The sequence below is a fragment of the Macaca fascicularis genome, chromosome 6 (assembly GCF_037993035.2).
Source record: "Macaca fascicularis isolate 582-1 chromosome 6, T2T-MFA8v1.1".
Classification (NCBI taxonomy): domain Eukaryota; kingdom Metazoa; phylum Chordata; class Mammalia; order Primates; family Cercopithecidae; genus Macaca; species Macaca fascicularis.
In genome coordinates, this window is record NC_088380.1 from 99764281 (window position 1) to 99789168 (window position 24888).

At 38.7% G+C, this 24888-nt stretch overlaps 1 protein-coding gene across 2 annotated transcripts in view; it reads left to right on the forward strand.

The window, feature by feature from the left end:
* RHOBTB3 (Rho related BTB domain containing 3) overlaps positions 1–23641 on the forward strand; it is a 65243-nt gene extending 41602 nt beyond the window's left edge. For both annotated transcript variants that reach the window (XM_005557403.4, XM_005557404.4), the window contains exons 9-12: positions 7484–7657; positions 10960–11126; positions 15987–16083; positions 20354–23641. In XM_005557403.4, coding sequence (XP_005557460.1) covers positions 7484–7657; positions 10960–11126; positions 15987–16083; positions 20354–20469 — 554 coding nt within the window. In that variant the 3' untranslated portion in view covers positions 20470–23641. The remainder of the gene's footprint in view (positions 1–7483; positions 7658–10959; positions 11127–15986; positions 16084–20353) is intronic.
* The last annotated feature ends 1247 nt before the right edge of the window (positions 23642–24888 follow it).

Here is a 24888-nt window from a genome sequence, read left to right on the forward strand (position 1 = left end):
ATTAATGGTCCTGAACTTGGGAATCCACCACCGAAGCATAAATGCGCTTGAAGAAGACTTTGCATTGTAATAAACTTGTACAAGGAAAGAGGGTCCATCTCTTTGCCAGGGATGTTCATTTTGCAGCACAGTTTGAGAGCAATCTTTTTCAAGTAAATTGAATATGAATGCCTGTCCCCATCATACATTAATGAATTAGGGATTGTCTCCCATCCCCACCTTTTCTCTTTTGCTGTGTTATAAAATAGTTACCAAATGTGCTTGTAATTTGCATAGAAGGCATTGGCATCAAACATGATGTCAGCGTAACTCAATGAAAAGATTTTCGAAAGGAATATGGAACACGTGAAAATATATGTCATATCAAAAACGAGAGATAAGCAGTGATGTGGTGAACCCTTGCTCCTCCTAATCTTGTGCTTTTCTTCCATGATTCTACCTACTGCAGGCACCTGCTCCCCTTTCACCGTTTATGCAGGGGCTGGGGTCAGGAGGGCTGGCTGGATGATGATGTGCAGCGATTGCTGTGGTGCTCTTTATTGCTTCCCTAACTCTGAAACCAAGTCTTCTTAGGAGTTGGAAGCAGGGAACAGCAGGAATGGTGGAGGCAGGATCTGGCAGCAGCTTCTCTAAAGTCAGCTGTAGGCGAGGCACACCAGCTCCTGAGAACTGGGGTGGGGAGGGGAGCTGTAGACAGCAGCAGCAGTGTCGTTTCCTCAGGATGGGCCCCAATTCCAGCCTTGGCTTGGCGTCCTGACCAGTGTGTCTATGGGCAAGTCACCTGATATTTCTTGTCTTCAAGTTTCGTTTGTGAAGTGAAGAGGGTGATGAACCATACAGATTCTAAAAGGTTATTTTTAGTTGTGTAACTAATAACCATCCTTCTTTGATTCTCCTTGCACTACTTGCAGGGTAGCAGTGAGAAAACTAAGAAGAAATTTTGAGTTAGAAGTTGAGTGAATTCCTGCTCCTTTCATAGTTGCAATATGTGACCACCAGCCCATTGAATGGAATGGAGTGTGTTTGAATTCTCCTCCCTGTGGTCACTGTGGCAGCAGGCTCAGCTTACTAGGGCCATTTCTCTAATGTACCTTTGGAATTCTTCCAAAATGTATAGGGAGAAGTAGAAAAATCAGAGGCGTTCTGAGTGAGGAAAGAAGCAGATGACTCAGCAAATCACCAATCTCCTTCATTTCCTTGAACAGCAGATAGTTGAATTTCATGAAGAAACTTTAATTTTTTTCTGATTATGAAAGTCTTATATGATTGTTTTAACCAAGTGTGCAGAGAATGATCATACTTACAGACAATGTCTGTTTTGTTCATAAGTGAATTAAAAAGGTCGGGAAAGATATATTCCATATTGTGAACAGTGGTCATGTTTAGAAACTGAAATGGGCATGGTGATTAGAAAAATGTTATAAGTGCTTATTGTAGAACAGTCAGATAATATATAAAGGTGCAAAAAGTAAAAAATAAAAATCACCCATAATCCTATGCCTCAGTAACAATCCCAGTTTGATTCTGGCAAAATTCCCTCAAGTCAGTTTTCCTCTGCTTAGAAAAAAACGGCTGGGAAAATAGATACTACTGTCTACCCAATTGTGTGTCTTTTATTTTTGAACTTATGTCTTAAGCATTTTACGCTGGATTAAAATTGCTTGTTAACATGTTTAATATAGGTGTAAATTTTAACTATTTTAACTATAGGTGTAAATTTAGGTATCTCCTTTATTTTCACTATTAGAAATAAGAGCTGCATTGAAGATTTAATGTAAATATCTCACTCTGAAATTGGGATTATGTCGTTAGAATAGATTCCTTGTCAAAGAATAGGAACATCTGTAAGACATCATAAATGCTATGAAATTGTATATGTCCAGAATACTAATTTACATTCTAATGTAAATTATGTACTAATTTACATTCCCATTGGCAGTGTATGAAAGCACTTGTTTTCATACAAACAAATCCTTGTCAGCATGAAGTATGCTTACATCTTAATTTTTCTTGCAAATTTGATACAACTGTGTGTTTTTAATATTCTACTCTAGAATCAAGAAGTTCAGACTGTGCAAATCAAAATCCAAATCTCCTCTGATCCATTGGATCTTTTAGTATTGAGACATTTGTATTACATATATATGATAGCATTGACTCTGGCAGCAACTCTACTAGAGATTATATATGTAAATCTCAAGTCTTGAAACAGTGTTGTATTTTGGTATTGGTATTCACAACCCTACTTGCCACATGATGGTGGAGCAGAGATTTGCACCTTAACTCAAAGACGAGCATGAGAGTGCTTAAAACACCTGGTTAGTGCACCTAGAAAAATTAGATTGATTTCAGAATGGCACAGTCATAACTGCTGCTTTATTTAAAGTCAAATTGCATTCTCTCATGTATCCTATTTTACATTCTTGTCATTATCTGAAAATTTATAAAGGTTGAGTACCCTTAATCTAAAACCCTAAAATCCAAAATATCCTAAAATCCAAGATTTTTTGAGTGCTGATGTATGTTCAAAGAAAATGCTCATTGGAGCATTTTGGATTTTGGATTTTTGGATTAGAGATGCTAAACTATTAAGGAGATTAGAAATGCTAAACTATTAAGAATGTGTGTATATATATATGTACTATTAAACATTCTTTATATATATACACACACATATATATATATATACATATATATATTTATTTATCAAATTTTCCAAAATCTAAAATAAAATGGAAGCATTGAAACATCTCTGGTCCCAAGCATTTCACATAAGGGATACTCAACCTATGCCAGGCATGAAGGTTTGCTTTTTAGATCATGTTAATGCCTCTCAGTGTGACAGCCTTTGGGCTCTATGGTTTTGAATTGTAGTTAAATTATTAACAGACAGCTAAATTTTAATGTCACTCTGAAAAATGAATGTCTAATTTTGGGGGCTATAAATAGGAATAGCAATTGGAAGTGTGAAAGTACTTCTAACTTTATCAGTGATGTGTAATTCAAATGTTTTACACCAAACCAAAAAAAAAATTGGAAAGGAAAATATTTTTATGTTTTAAATTTATTTATGTCGAACTTAAGACAGACCCTGAAAGTAAGGATTGGGTAACCAGTCTCAAATCTTAATTATAAACTTTAAGTTACAGTGCAGTCTTCAGATAAATTTACAATTTTTTTTTGCTATACACTTTACTTAAAATATTTATGATGCAAAATACACACTTCAAAAGATTCATAGTTGTGAAATAATTCACACTGGAATGTAACTTTGATATCAATACAAATTTATGTGAAGTAATTGGAATAATAATTTAAAAATTAGATGAGTATCCATTTAAATGTAATGTTTTGGCTGGGCATGGTGACTCATGGCTGTAATCCCAGCACTTTTGGAGGCCAAGGTGGGCAGATCACCTGAGGTCGGGAGTTCAAGACCAGCCTGGCCAACGTGGTGAAACCCCATCTCTACTAAAAATACAAAAATCAGCCGGGCAAGGCAGCACATGCCTATAATCCCAGCTACCCGGAAGGCTGAGACACAAGAATCGCTTGAACCCGGGAAGCAGAGGAAGCTGTGAGCTAAGGTCACACCACTGTACTCTAGCCAGAAGACAGTGAGACTCTGTCTCAAAAAGTAAAATTTTTTTAAAATGTAATTTATTGTATAATTATATTTTGTAATTATTTCACACAATAATAATCTGAAGTCACACGTATTAAGTTTTTGGCTTCTTTACTCCAGTTTTGAGCATGAATATTAATCTCATGAGAGGTTTAAGGAAAACTAAGTAAGAATGGAATCTATGGAACAATTTACACCAGAACTGATATACTGAGGGACCTTGAGGTGGTGGTAGTGCCACGGGTCAGAAAGACCTGGTTAAGATCTTTGCTTGGATGCATACTTACTATGTAGGTTTGACTATGTTACTTTACATTTCTGCCTTTTTTTTTTTTTTGCCTATAAAATAGGGATACTAATTTCTACCTTGTGGCGTGGTCATGGGGGTTGAGATAGTGCATACAAAGGACAAGCAGAGGCTTCACCTGCAGACTCCACTCCCCTTCACCTGCAATGGCAGCTAGTTTAGTACTGGTGGATCGCTGTACTTTTTCCTGCTGAACCCACGTTCCGCAGCCAGTCTTTCTTTTAAAGTTTCCCAGGCCTTCACCAAAAACTGGCTGAAATTAGCCTACGATAGAAAATGGGATACCATCCCTCTAATAGGTGATCATCAAATATATATATTTTCTTTACCACTCCCAACTTATTGTTTTGGCGTGTGAAAAAAAAAAAAAAAAAACAGTTACTATAGCAGTTCTAAAGTCAGTATTGGTAAATATTTAGAGAGGTACGGATGTCCTTTTGACATGAGTCTGTGTCACATGAAGAGTTTTTTAGAAAATTACATTCCTTCCCCATTTACTCAGCTAGTATATATTCTGAATCTCCCTTGAGCTAGATAGGTATCCTTTTTTAGCAATGAAACCAAAAACAGTTCTAAAAATTTCACTTTTGAAACCTGGAAAGTAGTATGAAGAAAGTGTGACAAATGTAGTATTTTATTTTAGTAAACAGTGGAAACAAAGATTTTTTATAATCTCTGTAAAGTGACTAGAAAACTTGAGCTTTTCATTTTTATTTCACTCTTGTAGTTCTTTTCCTTAGAAAAAATTCTTAAAATTGTAACATCAAATGAATACTACAAAGAGAAGATAGTTTGGCCTTGACAGGTTAAAGGAACATGATTATCTTTTAACTAGAAAATGCTGTCTTCCATTTCCTTAAGTAATTTCTGTACCTGTATCCTATTGCCAGTTAGTACGTAAACCGCATTATGTTCCTTCAGCATATTTTTATATACAGTGTTGAAAGATCTAACCATACTAAGGTATTGTATTACAGTTTCACAACAGAACAATTTATAACATCAAAACAGTAGTTTAAAGGTGAAAAACTGAAGTTGATGTTTTCTTAACAGGAAGTGTAATCGTTTTCCAAACTAAATTCCAATATTGAAATAGGCTTAAAAATGCTTTAAGGTACAGTTGTCGGCCAGGTGCAGGGGCTCACGCAGGTAATGCCAGCACTTTGAGAGGCTGAAGTGGGCGCATCACTTGAAGCCAGGAGTTCAAGACCAGCCTGGCCACCACAGCAAAACCCTGTCTCTAGTGAAAATACAAAAAAATTTAGCCAGGCATAGTAACGCAGGCCTGTAATCTCAGCTACTCGGGAGGCTGAGGCATGAGAATCATTTGACCAGGGAGGTGGAGGTTGTGGTGAGAGATTGTGCTAGTGTACTCTAGCCTGGACAACAAAGCAAGACTCTGTCTCAAAAAAAAAACAAAGAAAAAAGAAAAGGTACAGTCGTTCCTTAATGTCCATGGGGGATTGGTTGCAAGGACCTCCTGCAGACACCCAGATCTGCTATGCTCAAGTTCATGATATTAAATGGCTTAGTATTTACATGTAACCTATGCATATCCTCTTGCATACCTAAAATCGTCTCTAGATTACTTATAATATCTAACACAATGTAAATGTTATATAAATAGTTGTTATACTGTATTGTTTAAGGAATAATGACAATTTTTTTTAAATTTTGGGTATGTTCAATACAGTTGCAGGGTTTTTTTCTGAATATTTTCCACTCTCGGTTGGTTCAGTCTGTGGATGTGGAACCCATGGATTCGGAGAGCTAACTGTACTGAGTGTTTTGTTGCTGGGTTTTGCAACTCTGTTATAACCCCATTATCAACAGAAAATTTCTGTTAAAATTTCAAGGTTACTTATCAAATTCTACCCCCATCAACTATCTACTTGGTATTTTTTGGTAGATCTTAAATCCCTGTGCTTACCCCAAGTTATAGATCATCCAGTTTATTGAAGTCATGCTTCTAATTATTAAAAAAATAGTGCCCTATTTATCTTTAACATTTTAAAACCTTACAATTACAAGTCAAATGGCATTACCTGTTTGTCTTCTTTATTAATTGCTGCACACAGATATAGCCAGCATGCTATTTTAATTATGGAAACTGGTCCTTCCTGGTGGAGGGACACTGTCACAGTGAGGCAAGGAGGGGTGTGCCTGCCGGGAGGTGAGTGTTGACTGGGTGGGAGGGCTTCACAAGTTACTTCCCTGCTCCTCGGGTAGTTGTAGCTGTGCAAATCGCAGTGCCAAGCAGTAGACGCAAAGCTGGCAGTGCCAGGTGTTGCTTGTAGATCCTGAGTGATTATTGGCTTTGGAAAAAGCCACTGGGCTTAGATGTAACTCTTTTTCTTCTTTCCTGAGTCAGGAAATGGTTTGCTTGGATTTAAAAGGGATGAAGAACCCAATAATTGTAAATGCTTTAGAGAAGACTATATAACCCTGATAAGTACTAGATTTTAGAGATATGTAGGTAAACTCTTGGGCAGGGCTGAGTCGTTTGGTTTGGTTGGAGAGTTACTTTCTGGAATGCGACAGCTTTGTCACCCACACTGGCTGTGGTGTCTTCCACGAAAGTAAAAACTGCTCCAAAGCAGAGGTAGCTTTGTCTTCCTCCTCTTTGTATCTTCAATTCCAAATGCAGTGATTGGCACATGCTGATGCTCAGTAATAATCTGTTGAAGTGATCCAGGCTGAACTGAAGACTGGCAGTGTGTATTCATGGTTTCCTAAGGTGGTGTAAGTGGAGAGCCCTGGCCACCTGTGGCCCTATCCAGCGCTGCCTTTGTGTGGTGCAGCAGTAGCTAGAAAGCCTAGCAAGCTTTTCCTAAAGAGTCAGTTCAGTTCAGTGTGTTCAGTGAGCAGTATGGGCTGAGAGGGCCCTCAAAATTCAATGTAGCGCTGGCTCTCCCAGCAGCAGGCATTGTTCGTGTGAGACAGAATGGTTGCCTGGGGAAGTAGTGTGCTCGGGAGACTGCAGGGATTAAGGTCACCCTCTTCCAGATTTTCATTAAGTCTGAAATGCTGTCATTGGCTCCACGAGAGATCCTCTTGCTGTTCCTACTGTGGTGTGTGGACTGCTTATGGTTTACTTCTTACAGTTTCCCGTTTCAGATAAGGGGAAGCGTGGCCAAGATGGTTCTGTGAGTCAGGCCCAGAAGGGTAGTAGGGTTGTTTTCTTGGGAAGCACATGGGCACGGGTGGTATTATTAATATTTCAAGCCAATTAGAAAGGATTGATGTTTCATTATAAAAATATGAAGCAAAATATTTCATTTCAGTGTTTCTATTTCTGGAAATACAAACCAAGTGACAAATAGTTGTCTGACTTGCAAATTGTTGGTTTCAAGGTCAACATCTGAACTTTCTTTATTGCTCCCTTTAAAATTAAGAAGTTTCTGGATTAATGGTACTTATCACTCCCAAATTTAGATTCTGCATATCAGCCTAGCTGTCCCTAATGTAGTAGTCTAATTAGAAGGAAAATTGCTGGAATAACCCTGCGGGCTTATCTCACTTATTTCTTGTTTCCCTTTTGAACCTTTCAGGTACGACAGTGCCAGCCCACAGGGCCATCCTGGTGGCCCGTTGTGAAGTGATGGCAGCCATGTTTAATGGTAATTACATGGAAGCAAAGAGTGTCCTGATTCCCGTTTATGGTGTTTCCAAAGAGACTTTCTTGTCATTTTTAGAATACCTGTACACAGACTCCTGCTGCCCAGGTTAGCAATACAAATGTTGGTAGTATCTTATAATTCTTTCTTTCCTTGCCACTCATTTTGTTAAATTGCATTCTGTGAAATCTATTTTCATTTAAGATTTATTAGTTGACATCATGGAATGTACTAAGCAGTTAGAGGTGGTGCTGGAACAACAACGAATTTTCATTCAGTTCAAGTGGAGGTTCAGTGATTGGGTGCCTTTTATGGATCTCCAGTGCCGGCCCAAGTTCACATGTCCCAGCCAGCACCTACAGCATGGGGATCACTGTAGGCACCCGGAAATGAAGGTGTCTTGTGGTACCCATGGCTACTGTAATTCTAGAGATTGGGGCAGGTTGTTACTTGAAGCACTGTCTCGTCCACAAGAAGAGGAGGGTTGTGCAACTGCTTTGATGGCTGTGACTTCTGATTGGGTCACTTTTAAGGACTTTCAATATTCTGAGACTGTTTTAGTCTTCTTTCTGGCCCAGAGGATGTGGGATTTGTAAAGGCCTCCTTCTGACTTCTGCTAAAGTCAGAAACTCCTCAGACTGACTTCTCTGAAAACTTTTCTTGAGATGTTTAGAATGCCCAGTGGACTATAGGATTCATTTCCAAATTCACTGACCAAGGACTGTCTTTGACCAGGAACCAAACATCTGTGGCAGCTCTAGGTTGGAACAGATCCAGCAGGGTTCTTCTAGCTGGAGGCGCTTGAAGAAATAGCAAAATTTTTTCTACAGGCCTGGAGCCTTGCTTGGGATGCTGGCAGGGAAGCCCTCTGTGAGTAGTCTTCAGCCTTTGGCCACCAGGGGGCTCCCATCACAAGCACAACTAGGTTCGGCCCCGTGGAGCTCAGTTCTGGAGCCTGAGACCTTGATTAGAAAATCTGGTCAAGCACCCTAATAAAAATAAAAAGCACACACACATTTAGGCCAGACCTCTCTTCAGATTCACTGCTTTAATTTTTAGAATGGAAAGGTTTCTTACATTAGGTATTGAAATAAGTTTTAAACAAGTCATGAGCCCTCTAGTGAAAGATTTTAGTTCAAAAAGAAGCAAATTTATTTGTTTTGATTAAATTAATTCTGGTCTTGCAGCTTGCTGTAGAGTATTTTGGAGCCAGTTGCAGTTGTTTCTGTCAGTGTTAAAGACTGACTTATCGCCAGGTGCGGTGGCTCATGCCTGTAATCCCAGCACTTTGGAAGGCTGAGACGAGCGGATCACCTGAAGTCAGGAGTTCAAGAACAGCCTGACTAACATGGTGAAACCCCGTCTCTACTAAAAATACAAAAATTAGCTGGGTGTCGCGACATGCGCCTGTAATCCCAGCTACGCGGGAGGCAGAGGCAGGAGAATTGCCTGAACCTGCGAGGCGGTGGTTGCAGTGAGCCAAGATGGTGCCACCACACTCCAGCCTGGGTGACACAGTGAGACTCCGTCTCAAAAAAAGACTGACTTATTATTTTTGCCTAATAAAAGTGAAAGCATTGGTTCTTTTTGGAAATAAAACTTATTGTTTATTATTTCATTGTTGGCAAATTTGTATATTAAATTTTAAAATTGACCAGATTTGAAATAATAGGAATATCTGATTTTCAGTCATCCTCTCACTCAAGTAATTGAAACTGCTAATATTAAGTTTTACCTTTTGCTAATTAGAAAAAAATACAGAGGAAAGCAGTAATAATGATAGGATTTGTTTTAAATTGGCAAAAATGTGTTAGGGAAAAATGAGTCACAATGAATAATCGAAAAGTTAAGCCAGATACTGGAATCTATGCATTGGGAAGATCACAGAAGACAGGTAATGTTATTATGTTAAATATTCACCATACACAGTGTTCCTGGTTCCATAGCTACAAAAGAATGTAAGAAATGTAAGAATGTAAGGTGGGATAAGAACGAGAATTACATGAAAAACCAGATTTCTAGGGAAGTATTGAATTGGGTGGTTGCCAGGGGCTGGGAAAAGGGGAAAACAGGGAGTTAGTGTTTAATGGGTACAGAGTTTCAGTTTGGGAAGAAGAAACATGTTCTGGAGATAGTGGTGGTGATGACTGCACAGCAGTGTGAATATGCTTCATGCCAATGAATCATATACTTAAAAATGGTTAAAATGGGCCGGGTGTGGTGGCTCATGCCTGCAATCCTAGCACTTTGGGAGGCCGAGGCGGGTGGATCACAAGGTCAGGAGATCGAGACCATCCTGGCTAACACGGTGAAACCCTGTCTTTACTAAGAATACAAAAAAATTAGCTGGGCATGGTGGCGGGCGCCTGTAGTCCCAGCTACCCGGGAGGCTGAGGCAGGAGAGTGGTGTGAACCTGGGAGGCGGAGCTTGCAGTGAGCCAAGATCGCGCCACTGCACTCCAGCCTGGGCAACAGAGCAAGACTCTGTCTCAAAAAAAAAAAAAAAAAAGGCTAAAATGGTAAATTTCATGTTATGTTTATTTTGTCACAATAAAAGCAAAACAACAAACCAACCAACCACCCTGAAGACTAAAGTCAAGAAAAAAAAATGGCAAAGATCTAGTCCTGGAATTAATTTTTAAGGGCAATTATAGAGTCACCTTTTCTGAAGAATTAAAAAACAAAAAAGAAGAAGAATAGGTTCCCTTCTGAGTATGATGGCTTAAAAATGGATTCTTTTTATTATTTTATTTTATTTTTATTTTTATTTTTATTTTCTTGAGATGGAGTATCGCTCTGTCACCCAGGCTGCAGTGCAGTGGCACAATGTCTGCTCACTGCGACCTTCGCCTCCCAGGTTCTAGTGATTCTCCTGCCTCAGCCTCCCTAGTAGCTGGGACTACAGGAACCCGCCACCACACCTGGCTAATTTTTTTGTATTTTTAGTAGAGACAGGGTTTCACCATGTCGGCCAGAATGGTCTTGATCTCGACCTCATGATCTGCCCACCTCGGCCTCCCAAAGTGCTGGGATTACAGGCGTGAACCACTGAGCCTGGCCTTCTTTTTAAAATGGAATAATAGGCTGGGTGTGATGGCTCACATATGTAATCCCAGCACTTTGGGAGGCCAAGGTGGGAGGATCATTTGAGCTCAGGAGTTCAAGACCAACCTGGGCAACATAGTGAGACTTGTCTCTACAAAAAAAAAAAAGAAAAAAAGATAAAATGGAGTAAACGTGCAGAATGCTGGCTCCCTTGAGGCTTTTTCTAAGTATTCTATTCTATGGCGGATGATACGGCCAGCATGTTTTTTTAATTGTTGTTTTTTTGGGGGTGTGTGTGTGTATGTTTAGGTCATTAAAGAAACGGTTTTATCATCCACTTTCTCTCATGTCCCTTTTCTCATCAGCTGGCATATTCCAGGCCATGTGTCTCCTGATCTGTGCCGAGATGTACCAAGTGTCCAGACTGCAGCACATCTGTGAGCTGTTCATCATTACCCAGCTGCAGAGCATGCCAAGCAGGGAACTGGCATCCATGAACCTTGATATAGTTGACCTGCTCAAAAAGGCCAAGGTAATTGACTCTGTGTATCTGACAGCCTAATTTTTTATAAAATAGTTTTTAAATTATACTATTTTAAAATTTCTCCTTTTTAATCATACATTAATACTAGTCTTAGTTTGGAAGTTTGGCGAATGAGGCTAAAGTGCCTTCACAACAGTTTATCTGGCTAGATAATTTTGAAGCATTAGGGTTTGTGCGCAGTCCCTTTATAAGGAGGCAAAATGTCCAGACATGGAATTTTTTTAACTAAATAGTGGCCCGTAGCAAAGTCATTTGAATGTGGTGCTATACTGTGTCACATAGGCATTGTAGGAAATAGAATTTACATTTAATTTCCCCAAACAATCACATCTTCAGGTTCCTAAAAGGAAAATGACAGAATTGGCCCATATATACTGATAGCGATGGTTAAGTTAAACTCATTTACTTCTTCATTTTTTCATCATATAATGAACATGTTTTGAAGTTTCAGTTGTATGTAGGAGATACTGGTGTGCCTCATTTATCCTTGCAGAATGCCTTTTGTTTTCATGTCTCACTGTATTAGCAATCACTGCTGTATATATACATGCTGCTTCTGGGCCTCTTGTAAGCTCAGAGTCTTTTGTTTTCAATAATTGTGTCATTACTGATTTTAGAGAACGGGGGTCAGGGGGTTACATAATTAAGTTAATTTTAAGTAACTGCAGTTACAGAGACCCTAAATTATGAATTGGAGCCAGGTCTGTAAATAAACTAGGGCTACTGTGTTGAAATCTACTTCCCAAAGCCCCAGATGTGCTCACAGTCAAAAACCTGCCAAATCCTCATTCGCACTTTCTTTCATTCCTGGAAGCAGAAAGCTTATTCAGATGGGCCATCCTACCGTTGGCCATTCTGCCATTCCATCCACTGCCCCAGACAGTTTCAGGACTTGTGGTGGTTATGGCATACTCTTGTGTACTCAACTTGTGGTAAGCTGAGCCCTCTAGGTTTTTTCCACAGGAATATATTTGTTCAGTCACTACAGAGTGTCAGTAATTCTTGAAATATTATCTGGCATCCAACATATCTATACCTATCAACTTTGACATCCAGGGTTACAAAAGCATGACAGCTTTTGTCTCCATCTACATTGCTAAAATGGAGCCACATGATGGGGCAAATTCCGGATCTGTGACAGCTGAATGCTTGCCTCCAAGCTGAGATGAATTCATTCATCAACACTTCTGTTTATAGAAGGGAATTTATTTAAAGCATTTAGGTCTTCTCCTACTATCTCCTTAACTATTTTGGACTTCATTTCTCTCATAATCAAGTCTTATGATCACTTGTATTTAATATTAGGGCTAAAAACAAATTTAAAAATTGAGTAACACTGATCTCTCTTTGTAATATATTTACATTCATCTCATGATAAATAAATAGCTCCCCTCCAAATTTAGTTTACAAGTTTTTAAATTCTTTCTACTAGTTTCACAATCTCAGTTCATTTTTGATGTATCATTTTCATACTATTCTAACAAGTTGTTCATACTTTTTAAAAAATTGGACACAAGTTTCTTTTTCCTTATCTTTTAGTATCCTCTTAAATCGTTTATGTATAAGAGAACTTCCCGTGTGGTCCCATTGATTTCTTGAGGTGCCTCTCCTCTCTGCCCCCCTACATTTGGTTCCTCATCAGAATCATTTTTGATTGCACTGTCAGAAATTCTTCAGTTGTTTTCCCTGATTCTGTGGTTTCTGACTCTGTGATTATCTTTATCTTTTCCCCTTGACTTTAAAACAATCTAAGATACCAGCTCATTTTGAATTTGGTTTCTGAAGACTTTTTATTTTCTAAGATTACGCCTAAATTTACCAGTTTTCCTTTATTCTTTTCCCAGTGGTTCCTAATTTGGTAGTTGTGAATTCCAGATAACAGAAGTTTTCTTCCCAAGTTTTCTTTGAAGTTCCTAGTTTGAGGTTTCACTTCAGCAGCCAGTTCACCCTGTTGGTCAGAATTTGGTTAACTTTTCTCTTGCCATTTCTATGACTTTTAGGAGTGAAATTGTCTTTTAGCGGAATTAGACTCCCAGTAGCTCTCCAAATAATCAAAATTTCTGATCACTCTGCCAGTTCTGTACTGTGTGTCAGGAAACATCTTTCATACTTTCTTAGATAGATGAGCAGTGTGGGTATTCTCTCACTTCTCTGTCCGTTTTCCCCTAACCTCTCTCAGATCTCTACCATGATTTACCTTCAGGTTTCCATCAAGGAGGACTCTTAAAATTCAAGAGTTGAGATGCAGATTCCTTATGTCTACTCCTGTTTAAACCCTATCTGTTTAAACTTTGGTGATTCCTATGAAGTTGTATTTATTCTCGTATTAAAAATTTTAATGCATTTTCTTATTTATAATCTATATATTAATATTTGACTACCTGAAGCTACAAGTTGTATTTCTGAGAGTTTCTGGGTACTTTCTTTTGAGTTTATGGGTGTTTTCTCCACATTCTCCTTGTAGCTGTTACGTTCTATTGCTTTTGGCTTATGGCTTTTTAATGCCTTTTTAACAATTCTGTTGCTTATTTCAGTTTGAACCCATTTTCTTACATCAACACATATCCTTCTAAAACCTAGTTTTTACAGTGAGACATATTCCATTCCTGTTACAGAGGCCCTAGATTATGAATCTGGGCCAGGTCTGTACATTAGCTAGGACTGCTGTGTTGAAATCTACTTCCCAAACCTCTACATGTGCTACCAATTCCTCATTCCTCAATTCTTTCATTCCTGGAAGCAGAAAGCTTCTTCAGTTGTGTCATCCATCCTACTGTATTTAAGATATTTTTGGATAATATAATAAGATTTAAGATACTATAATTGTGGACTCTTTGCAAAAGAGTTACAAAAGCATGACAACTTTTATCTTCCATCCACATTGCTAAAATGGAGCCACATGATGGGGCAGATTCCAGATCTGTGACAGCTGAATACTTGCCTCCAAGCTGAGACGAATTCATTCATCAACACTTCTGTTTGTAGAAGAGAATGTATCTAAAGCCTCTAGGTCTTCTCCTACTATCTCCTTAACCATTTTGGACTTCATTTCTCTCATAATCAAGTCTTACGATCACCTGTATTTAATATTAGGGATAAAAACAAATTTAAAAATTGAGTGTGGACTGTTTGCAAAAGAGTCCACAATTATAATATCTTAAAAGTACCTTAAATCTTGTTCAAAAAGAAAATTCTTCATTTTTAAGCATGCTTTTGTGGCCAGCTGTTTATTTCTGTGACCTCCCTTTTCCTTCTCAATCACAGCCCTTAAGGCAATGTCCTAACTTCCTGGTGTTTTGTTATCTGCTCTGGGTTAATCATCTAATAGTAGTGGTGGCTTTAAAAAGCTGAAGGGTCTTACTCTGTTCCCTTGAGACTGCACACATTCATCTGCTAAAAGATAAGGGGAGAAAAAACTGTTAAAATGTTATGTGGGATTAGATAAACTATAAAGTTATTTCCAGTTCAAAAATTCTGATTTTATGTAATGAAAATAACAGGGACCTGTGAATATATGTGTTTAAGTACTCTCACACTATACAGCTTTAAAAAAAAAAAAAAAGCAAATCCTTGAGTTTTTTTCATTAAGGTATGAGATTACTAATCACTCTTCAATTTAGCATTACTTGTTGCTTACTTAATATTTTTGCATCTCCTTAGAAGAGCTATATTTAGCCAAAAGGTAGAGGCAACCTGAACGTCCATTGACAGGTGAAGAGATAAACAAAATGTGGTATATATGTACAATGGGATATTATTCAGCCTTAAGAAGGAATGAAATTTTGATATCTGCTACAACATGGATGAAAAATATTACCATAAATGAGCCAATCATAAAAGGACAAATATTTTACAATTTCCCTTATATGAGGTACCTAGAATAGTGAAATTCACAGAGACAGAAAGTAAAGCAGTGGGTGCTAGGACCTGGTAGGGATAGGGAGAAAACTGTTTAATGGTACAGAGTTTCATTTTGGGGTGATAGAAAAGGTCTGGAAATGGATAGTGGTGTTGGGTTGCCCCACCATGTGTATGTACTTATTAATGACACTTAACTGTACACTTAAGAATTGTTAAAATGGTACATTTTGTGTAATACATATTGTACCACAATAATAATAAAAAAAGAGTTCTATACTCATGTACCCAAGTCGCCTGCCAGCAAGTTACTGTCATCTGTGTTGGTGGTTGGATGGATCAGTGAGTGTCAGTGCATGGACACCAAGGTGATGATGTCGGTGGCCTGCTTGCTTGGAGTTTTCCCTCCATTAGCAGCTGTTGGAACTCCGAATGAGGAGAATGGAGCTGGAAATCCTGCTCAGTTTACTGTACATCTCATTAGAAGCAAATATTTAGACACAGCTTTCTCTTAGAAACATTTACACATTGAAACCCAGGCCTTCGACCGATGGTATTTCCTCCTCAAAATATGTTTTGACTTGCTCCTCAGGTGAACTTGTTTCAACATTGCTCACCATCATCTGCTACACAGATACAGGTGCAGTTAGTGACGTCCGTGGCTTTAGATTAAAAGCTTAAATTAAATCGTCAAGAACCTCAAACAGATGCAGCCATGCATTGCTTAAAGATGTTTGGCCACTCCGGCAGCCATAGATTGTTGTTCGCTGTTGGTTTGGCTTCTTCCAAGAATGTACTTTTAACATTATCTGTTAATAGTGCTCCCTCATCCTGTCTGCTGTCACAGTAGACTGAAAGCTGCATCAGGTAAAGGCACATGAAACATGAATATGAGCTCTCCGTGATTGCTCCCAGGCCGTTCTCTTGATCTGATCATCACACTGGTGGCCATTATGTGCAATGTTGTTTCACTTTTCATTTTTCTTGCAGTTTCACCACTCTGATTGCCTTTCAACCTGGCTACTTCATTTCATTGCTACTAACTACCTCATCTTCAGTCAGAAGCCTGAATTTCAGGATCTTTCAGGTAGATTGCCAATTTCTATTTTGAAAAGAAAACTTTATGTTCTTTGTTCTTAGATTTGAGACATAAGTTGTAGAAGTAGTGCTTTTAGCAAAATAAGAATAGTCAATGTAATAAATTTCTTACAAATTATGCAGTGTGGTAATTATGGAAACAATTTATAGTCACCTGTGTTACATAAGCGGCTTAACCTGTGTTACACAAGAAGTTTTCTAATGATTATTTTATAGCTCCCATCCATTTTTAAACACATTTTCTTTCCCTGAAATAGATAAGGTGACAAAATGTGTCCTCAGGTGGCATTTGTTTGTGAAAAATGATACCTTAGTTGTAACTACCTAAGTTAGTAGCAAAGTTTAGACAGTACAGATTTAAAAATTTAACTCTTGTTAACTATATGATATATAGCTTTATTGTACTGGATATCTGTATTTACTGAGTATATCTATATGGGAGTCCATTATATTTGCAATAATGGTTTTTCATATATAAAAGAATGTTGTGAAACTTACTGAGAGTACATGTAATATGCTCTCTAAGGTAAATTATAAAGATTAAAACCAAAGTGTGAACTCCTGAGTACTGCATAAAAAGAAAAAAATGAAAATATAATAGTTGACAGAATAGACAGTTGAGATGCAGTGGTTATTTTCTAGCATAGACTCAAGGAAAATTTGAGCTAAAAAGAAAAGGAAGTGAAAGATTACCTTTTTGAGGAGTTTCACACTCTGGACAAACAAATCTCCGTGGAGATAACTGAAGTGACTTCTAGGGTGGGGGGCAGAAGGTAGGGAGTGGGTGAGGAGAAGAGAGAGAGGGAGTAAGGGAAAGGGAAAGAGAACGCTAAAATGTAAGCTCTTGCACTCTTCCCTTCCTTCTTCAGTCAGAGTACTTCCACTTTATCTGTTTCATATCTTGAGTTCTACCTAAAATTATACATCCTAAAAAAGACTTTGCTGGTAAAAGATATAAAAATCATATGGTCAAGATGGTGATTCTACCTCAGTGTAATCCCAGCCAACTTGGGAGGCTGAGGCTGAAGGATCACTTGAACCCAGGAGTTTGAGTCCAGCCTGAGCAACATAACGAGACCCCTGTCTCTAAAAGAAAAAAAAAGTAAAAATCTCTTGTTTGTATTCAGCTACTTGTTGTACAGTTAAAGGAAACCCAGGAACACACAATCAGTTTTTAGGAGATGTATTCAGCCAGTCAGCAAACATTATATGTCTATTGGGAGCCTCCTTACATAAGTCAACTATTAGTACAGTAGAGAAGCATAATCACATCAAAACAAAACAACAGGTATTAATTAGCTAGATACTTTGTGCAAGGAAAAAACAAAGTCGGTTCATAAAAAGATAAGGCTTGTGTATGCTTGCTGTCAGTAGGAACATTCTTCTACAGTTATTCTTTTTTTTTTTTTTTTTTTTTTTTTTTTTTTTGAGACAGAGTCTTGCTCTGTTGTCCAGGCTGGAGTGCACTGGTGCCATCTCGGCTCACTGCAAGCTCCGCCTCCCTGGCTCACGCCATTCTCCTGCCCCAGCCTCCCGAGTAGCTGGGACTACAGGCGCCCGCCACCACGCACAGCTAATTTTTTTTTGTATTTTTCGTACAGACGGGGTTTCACCATGTTAGCCAGGATGGTCTCGATCTCCTGACCTTGTGATCTGCCCACCTCGGCCTCCCAAAGTGCTGGGATTACAGGTGTGAGCCGCCGCACCCCGTCCAGTTATTCTTTAAGTAGCTGCTTCTATAGTTATTTAAGAAGCTAGCTAAAAGTTAAATGAATTGCACTTTGGTCCTGGATCCACTTTCATCATGCTACCTTAGGTCACTCTTATTTGTAAAAGAAGAATAAGATTATTTTCTACTTACTATCTTGTATAGATATGTGGTATATATGGAGTACCATTACAACCTTGGGAGAAAGATGCTCTATAAATCCTTTTTGTTATGAATTTTCATTATATGGTATTCCTCAATTGCCTATAAAGTATGTTAGGACATCTGGCATGGTGCAAAGCAGCGCTTCCAGTGCGATGTGAGGTGGCAGGCTAAGGAGGACAGGCTGTGTCGATGTTGCCTTCTGTTCCTTTGATGGGAATTAAAAGGGAATCATGAGAACTCTCATTCTGCAGTGCCTCTTCCTGTCCAGGGACCTGCTATGAGGTGTTATCCTCTTGGGCAGAGAAAAAAGCACCTTTTGGATAAGGGAGAATTTAATTGTCTAAATCAGTAGTTACTCACTGGCTGTCTATGGTTTAGGTGTAGCCTGCCAATGTGTTTTATTTGGACCCCACAGTTAAAAATATATAGTGCTAGTATTTAAAAATACCATATTTATGACTTCTTTTGAAAAATTGGAAGATCTGGCTACCCCAGGCCCATCTTCCTAGTGGCAACATGTGGCTTGGCACTGGCGGCCCACCTAAAGGAGTATGCCCTCTCCAGAGGGTCACAGTCACTTCTCTCCAGTGCTTTACACTTGGCCTGCTGCACACGGTGACTTGAAGTTGGGAAAGGTTCTTGTCACAGTCACTCTACAGCTTCCTTATAGAACTGCCCATCTTCAGTTTCAAAAGTTCTCAAATTATTATTGGAATTCTACAACTTGTTTTCTGTTGACTGAGAATTTTTCATTTTTAGACGTGTTTAGAAATCAAAAAGTGAGACTGGAAAAGATGTCATGTCAGTACAGGCACAGATACATCAGAACCCAGTTAAAACATCATTAAATATTAGGTTTCTATATACTGGACTCATGAACACAAACAGCAGTGCACAGGAATATGTTACCCTTGGCATTTATGGATTCATTATTCTCACAGTTTAATTTAGCTCAATATTATGTGTTCTGTGTTATGGGATTGTTTGTTTTGTTTTGTTTTGCTGGCTGCCAGAGCTCATCTGTAATAACTTTTCTCTGGTTTTTGATATTTACTGAGGGAGTAGCCTCATATTACCTTTGCTTCCTGTTGAAACTTAGAGCTGAGCAGCTAGTTTGTATGATCCTGCAGCCTGAATCAAGACCTTATTAATCTGAATTATAATAGATGAGGTTAAACAGTAGATGGAGAATCAAGCAATTCTCCTGCCTCATCCTCCTCAGTAGCTGGGATTATAGGCATGCGCCACCACACCCAGCTAATTTTTTTTTTTTTGGTAGAGACGGGGTTTTACCACGTTGGCCAGGCTGGTCTCGAACTCCTGACCTCAAATAATCCGCCCACCTCGGCCTCCCAAAGTGGTGGGATTACAGACATGAGCCATCGCGCCTGATCTCCAGCAAGGTCTTTATGATCTGTATCTTGTGTCGATCTCTTATCTCATTCTGTAACCTAGAATGCCTAACTGTCTGGGAATGCAGCCCAGTAGGTTTCAGCCTCGTTGTCCCCAGCCCCTATTCAAGATGCAGTTGCTGTGGTTCAAATGCCTCTGACAGTTGTGCTTCACCAAAACTAGAGAATGAACAAAGAGAAGCATCTGGAGTTCAAGAATGGGGGGATCCAATCCCAAGGCAGGAAGCAGGTCCAGAAAGCAGGCAGGGCAACAGCAACAGGAAAGAACAGCTTATCTGATGACTGGCTGGGTGGGAAGCACAACTGAGAGGACTTGAAGGATTTTGGAAGACTAAGTTAGCTACAAAGAAAACTAAGTATTATAAATTGAAAAAAAAAAAAATCTGTCATGTCCAGGAAAAACAAACATTTTATTGAAAAAGAAAAGCCAGGCATATGGTGGCTCACGCCTGTAATCCCAGCACTTTGGGAGGCTGAGGCGGGTGGACCACGAGGTCAGGAGATCTACCATCCTGGCTAACAAGGTGAAACCCCATCTCTACTAAAAATACAAAAAATTAGCTGGGTGTGGTGACACACACCTGTAGTCCCAGCTACTCGGGAGGCTGAGGTGAGATAATTGCTTGAAACATGGAGGCAGAGGTTGCAGTGAGCTGAGATTATGCCATTGCACTCCAGCCTGGGTGACAGAGGGAGACTCCATCTCAAAAAAAAAAAAGAAAAAGAAAAGGAAAATAATCAAATACTACTCAAAGTAGTGGACAAAATGTATATAATTGTAAGTCACATCATAACTTAAATCCTGATACTAATTTAACCAAAATGGTAGTAAATTGTTTGGGAAAGCTTGCGAGAATGGTAGGAGGTGTATCACAGAGCTTGAATCTCATCTATTAAAGAGGAAATCAATAGCTGATATCTTAATTGATCCACAATAAAACATTCAATTAACATTCTTTTTCTTAACACTTCAGTGGAGGAACGCAGTTTTGTTGAAAAGCACAGATGGCCGTCGAATATGTACTTGAAGCAGCTTGCGGAATACAGGAAGTATATTCACTCCCGGAAATGTCGTTGCTTAGTAATGTAACCTGGAGCTTTTATATACTGCATTTCTTTTTTATTATTATGAAGAATGGGATACTTCCAGGTTCCAGTAAAACTCTTCCGACTGAAACCAATGTGGGTGTTAGAAAAATTACCATATAGCTTAATATGTTCATCAGTTCTCTTTGGGAAAAAACTACCATTGTGGTCTTAAAAAGGGAACAAAATATACCATAGGCTAAAACTAAGGCTTTCACTCTAGAATGCAAAGCTGTTTTGCAGCTATGTTTTCCCTTAAAGATGTCCTGTTGCTTTAGTGATATTTAGACCCCTCTCAGTTAAGAAGGGCTTAAATTAAAAAAAAAAAATTATATAGGATTAATACAGAAATTTTATCATGTCTGATTAATTGCTCTATTAAAATAAGGGGCATTTAAAGACCCAGCATAACTATTTGTATGATGAGAAATCTGGGGGAAAACCAATCAGTCCAACATGAGATTTTAGGAATAGTAATTTACCTGCCCCTTGGAAAGTGAAATGCCACTTGGTTCCCAATTGGTGACAGTGTTTGAATCATCATAAAAAAACTTCTGCTTTTCACCTGGACAACCCAACTGAGCCACTTTGTTTCCTTTTGGCAATCTGAGTAGGCAGGGAACCTAGGCAGGGCTGGCTTTCTTAGCACGTAACTTGTGTAGCAGCACAGGGCCCACACTTAGAAGGACCCCGCGCTTGGTTCAAGGCTCTGCTATAGCAGAAATTCTTAATGATGTTTGAAGAAGGGTCCCATGATTTCATTTTGTGCTGAGCCCTCAAAATTATGTCTATTTCCTGGCAGGAAATATCCTATGTTTTCTTGCTCAAACAGCTTTCTCTGTTTGAGCAGAAAAGAGGCACTGATATAAAGGGAAGAGAAGGAGGCTCACCGGAGGGAAGAGAACATAGTAAAAATTCCCGCCTTTGGAGAGGTCTGAACCACCCAAGGCCCCCACTGCCACCTCGGCTGGCAAGGGAGAAATGTGTTGTGTTGTCTTAGCTTTAAAACAGTCACAGTTCTTGCTCTATCATAGATGAACAAATACTTTCTTGATCATTTTGTAAGACCAGGAGGTTGGTAAGAGTGACTAACCAGCCTAACTTTAATACACATATATAAAGATGCTCTCAGAGAAAGATGCTCTGTAGAGAATTGGCTACTGAAGTTGGCTCAAGAATTTTTTTTAGTGTTATTTACCAAGATTAGGACGTCAGTGGCTTAAATTCTTTGAATTCTTCTCAAGGACTACAAGATTATTTGATAAAGAGTAGCATGCATGTTGTCCTCTAAGATTACACAGTAAGTTCAAAGAAAAGATATACGTCAAAGGCTTGTTATGTAGAGGGAGAATGGACTGGGATAGAGGACAGAATGATAGTTTCTTCCTTTCATATCACATGTATAGAGAAATAATTATATCAGAAACTCAAACCTAGAGATGGAAAAACAGATTACTGTCTATTGTCAGCATCATTTTAATCTGTAAGTCAGTACTGGAATATGTTTTTCTTTTAATTTCCAGTGACTTTAGAATACACACAGTTTTTCCAACTTTTCAAAATTTTGACTAAATGGTTTTATAGTATATTGTTGGGACCCCATACCGTTAGCCCTTGTGTGTATACCAACACTGCCAAAGTGAAACATTAGGCCAGGCATGGTGGCTGAGGCCTGTAATAACAGCATTTTGGGAGTCTGAGGCAGGTGGATAACTTGAGGTCAGGAGTTCAAAACCAGCCTGGCCAACACAGTGAAACCCTGTCTCTACTAAAAATACAAAATTAGCCGGGTGTGGTGGCACACACCTGTAATCCCAGCTACTCAGGAAGCTGAGGCAGGAAAATCGCTTGAATCCGGGAGGTGGATGTTGTAGTGAGCCGAGATCGTACCACTGCACTCCAGCCTGGATGATGAGCGAAACTCCATCTCAAAAAAAAAAAAAAAAAAAAAAGAAACCAAAGTGAAACATTAAAAATTCCCTATAGATATATTCCAGGAAACATTTTAATTGGGCAGATTTTAATAAGGGTGTATCAGTGAAGATTACTGAAATTGATTTTATGTCTTTTGTATTTTAATCACTTGAGTTAATCAACCACCGGCAAATCCCATTTGACAAGGATTAGCATTGTAAAAAATAGATACTGTAGTAGATTTCTCGAAATTCATTCACATTTAAGACTTTTAAAATGCAATAATAGCCTTTTGTTTTTCATGAGCATATTCTCACCTATATAAATTACGGCATTTAAAGTTCAAACTCAGTAACTTTTAATCTAGGAAATTGAAAAATGTAAGTTGCAAAGCAAAAAAAGGTATTTTGAAAATACTATTTAATGTTTAACTAGACTATAGGTAGTTCCTTAAGGTTGTTTGACCTGAAGTGGAGTTGGGTTTGGAAGCTGGTGCCCAGTTGGTGCGGAGCGTGTAGTTTTGTTATGAAAGTTCTTTACCACCTGTGTAAGTGACACCAACACCCAGATGTCACGGCTCTCCAGAGCTAGTCAGAAGAGAAATCAAATTAGTGTTTAAACCCATTTGCATATAGACTCGTCAGTACATTTAACTCAATATAACAAGAAATTGTAAAATACTTATATCTTAGAGAAATGAGTGCTGGTTTTGAGCGTTGTTTTTTAACTGAAAGATTATTTCTAGATGGGTATGTGCTTTGTGCTGGTTTCTGCTTCCATATATTTCCCAGGCATTTTAATTAGAGAAGACACTGTGGTAGAACTTTCCTTTCCTTTCTTGGCCAGAGTCTTTACCCTATTTAACCCTTTGTGTATTTCTGACTGCTCACTGTTCATATTATAGGAGACTAGATTTGTAATGTAGAACTCTCCATAACACGAATGAAATTAATCCCGTCCAAGCCAGCATGGTGGCTTCATATTGAGTAGTAACAGAAGTCTGAACAATTGGATAAATTTGACTTCCAAGACAGCTAAACTTTTCAACTGCAATTTTAAAAACTACACTACACTGTTATAGTTAATCTGACAAAAATGTCCTCAAAGAGTACTTTATTTTATTTAAAGCATCTGTTTAATTCAACCTTTAATAATTTTGCAAAGAAGGGTATGTGTGTATTTTAATATAGCCTGACCTGAATTTATATGTTTTTAGCTTTAGTATTTAACATTTTGTAACAAATAAACCTTTTTTAAAACAAGTTTGATGAAGCGTCCTGTGGTTATTTTACCTTGGATGTTGAAATACTGAAATGATTTGGAGAATGCTGCCTTGTATTTTTCAAGCGTAATTATGCTTCACAGGTAATTTTCATTATGTACAAAATATTTAGAATGTGGCTGATACTATAGATGACTCATATGTGTCATGAGATAAAGAAATTTATATTGTCTTTAACAGTCAAGACCGGAATTTATCTCAGCAAAATAACTGCCTTTGTTTAGAAAAGTGCTTTGATAATTAAACATAGAAGTGAGCCCCTTATAGGCTTGAGTGTTGTCTGGGACCAAGGCTTGGGAAGTGGAGAAGCTGCTCTGCATAATAGATGGAAAAGAATCTGGAATTTCCCAGGGCTGAGGAGCCCAGGCAGGGAGGGGAAAGAGATGAGACAGCCATACCATGAGAATGGATGGTGCATGGAATGATGCGGCTCCTCCCTAGCAGGTTCCCAAATTTTCAGTAAAGCCTACTAAACTCACGAAGGGCTCCACAGTTCCTTTGGAATTATGTTCCTCACACAGATCTTATCTGGACACACATCTTCATAGAAGAGCCCTATTGCCTTTAGTTACCTCCACAGTCCTCTTTGCCATGAGGCCTTTTATGACTTAGCCCTGTCTTTTCTGCCTGAGCCCTCCTCCCGCAGGGAGAAAAGGTGCTGCCATCTTGACATACTGGACTGTCCATTAAGATTGTGTACTGGCAGACTTTAAACTCTTCTTATGGCTTGAGGTGGGTTGCCATTCCCTGTCTACTTTGCAAACCCCTGCGTATCCTGAAAAGCCCGTCTTAAATATCATTTCTCTTTTGTGTTCTGTCACTTTCCCAGAAAGAATTTGTTGCTTTTGTGTGTGTCTTTCCTTAGCTCTTTGTTCATACCTCTGTTATGGTGCTTATGGCATTTCTAGGTATTTGTGTATTGGTGGTCTCTACTGGGCTATTACTTGAGGGGCAGGGACCGTGTCTTGAATTTTCTTCATGACCTGCTTCCCAACCCTCCATCTAGCATAGGGCCTGGCATAACCTGTGTAATACATGGGACTGAAAAGGCCAGATTGCTTCAGTTGGAACAATAATTGGAAGCTTGCAAATGAAAATGAAAAGCATGCTAACACTTGAAACTGTTCGCTCAATGTCAGGAGTAGCCAGTATCAGCCAGCATGTAGGACCAGGGTGATCAGCGAGGCCAAGTGTATGGGGAGTTGATGAACATAGAATGGAAAAGTG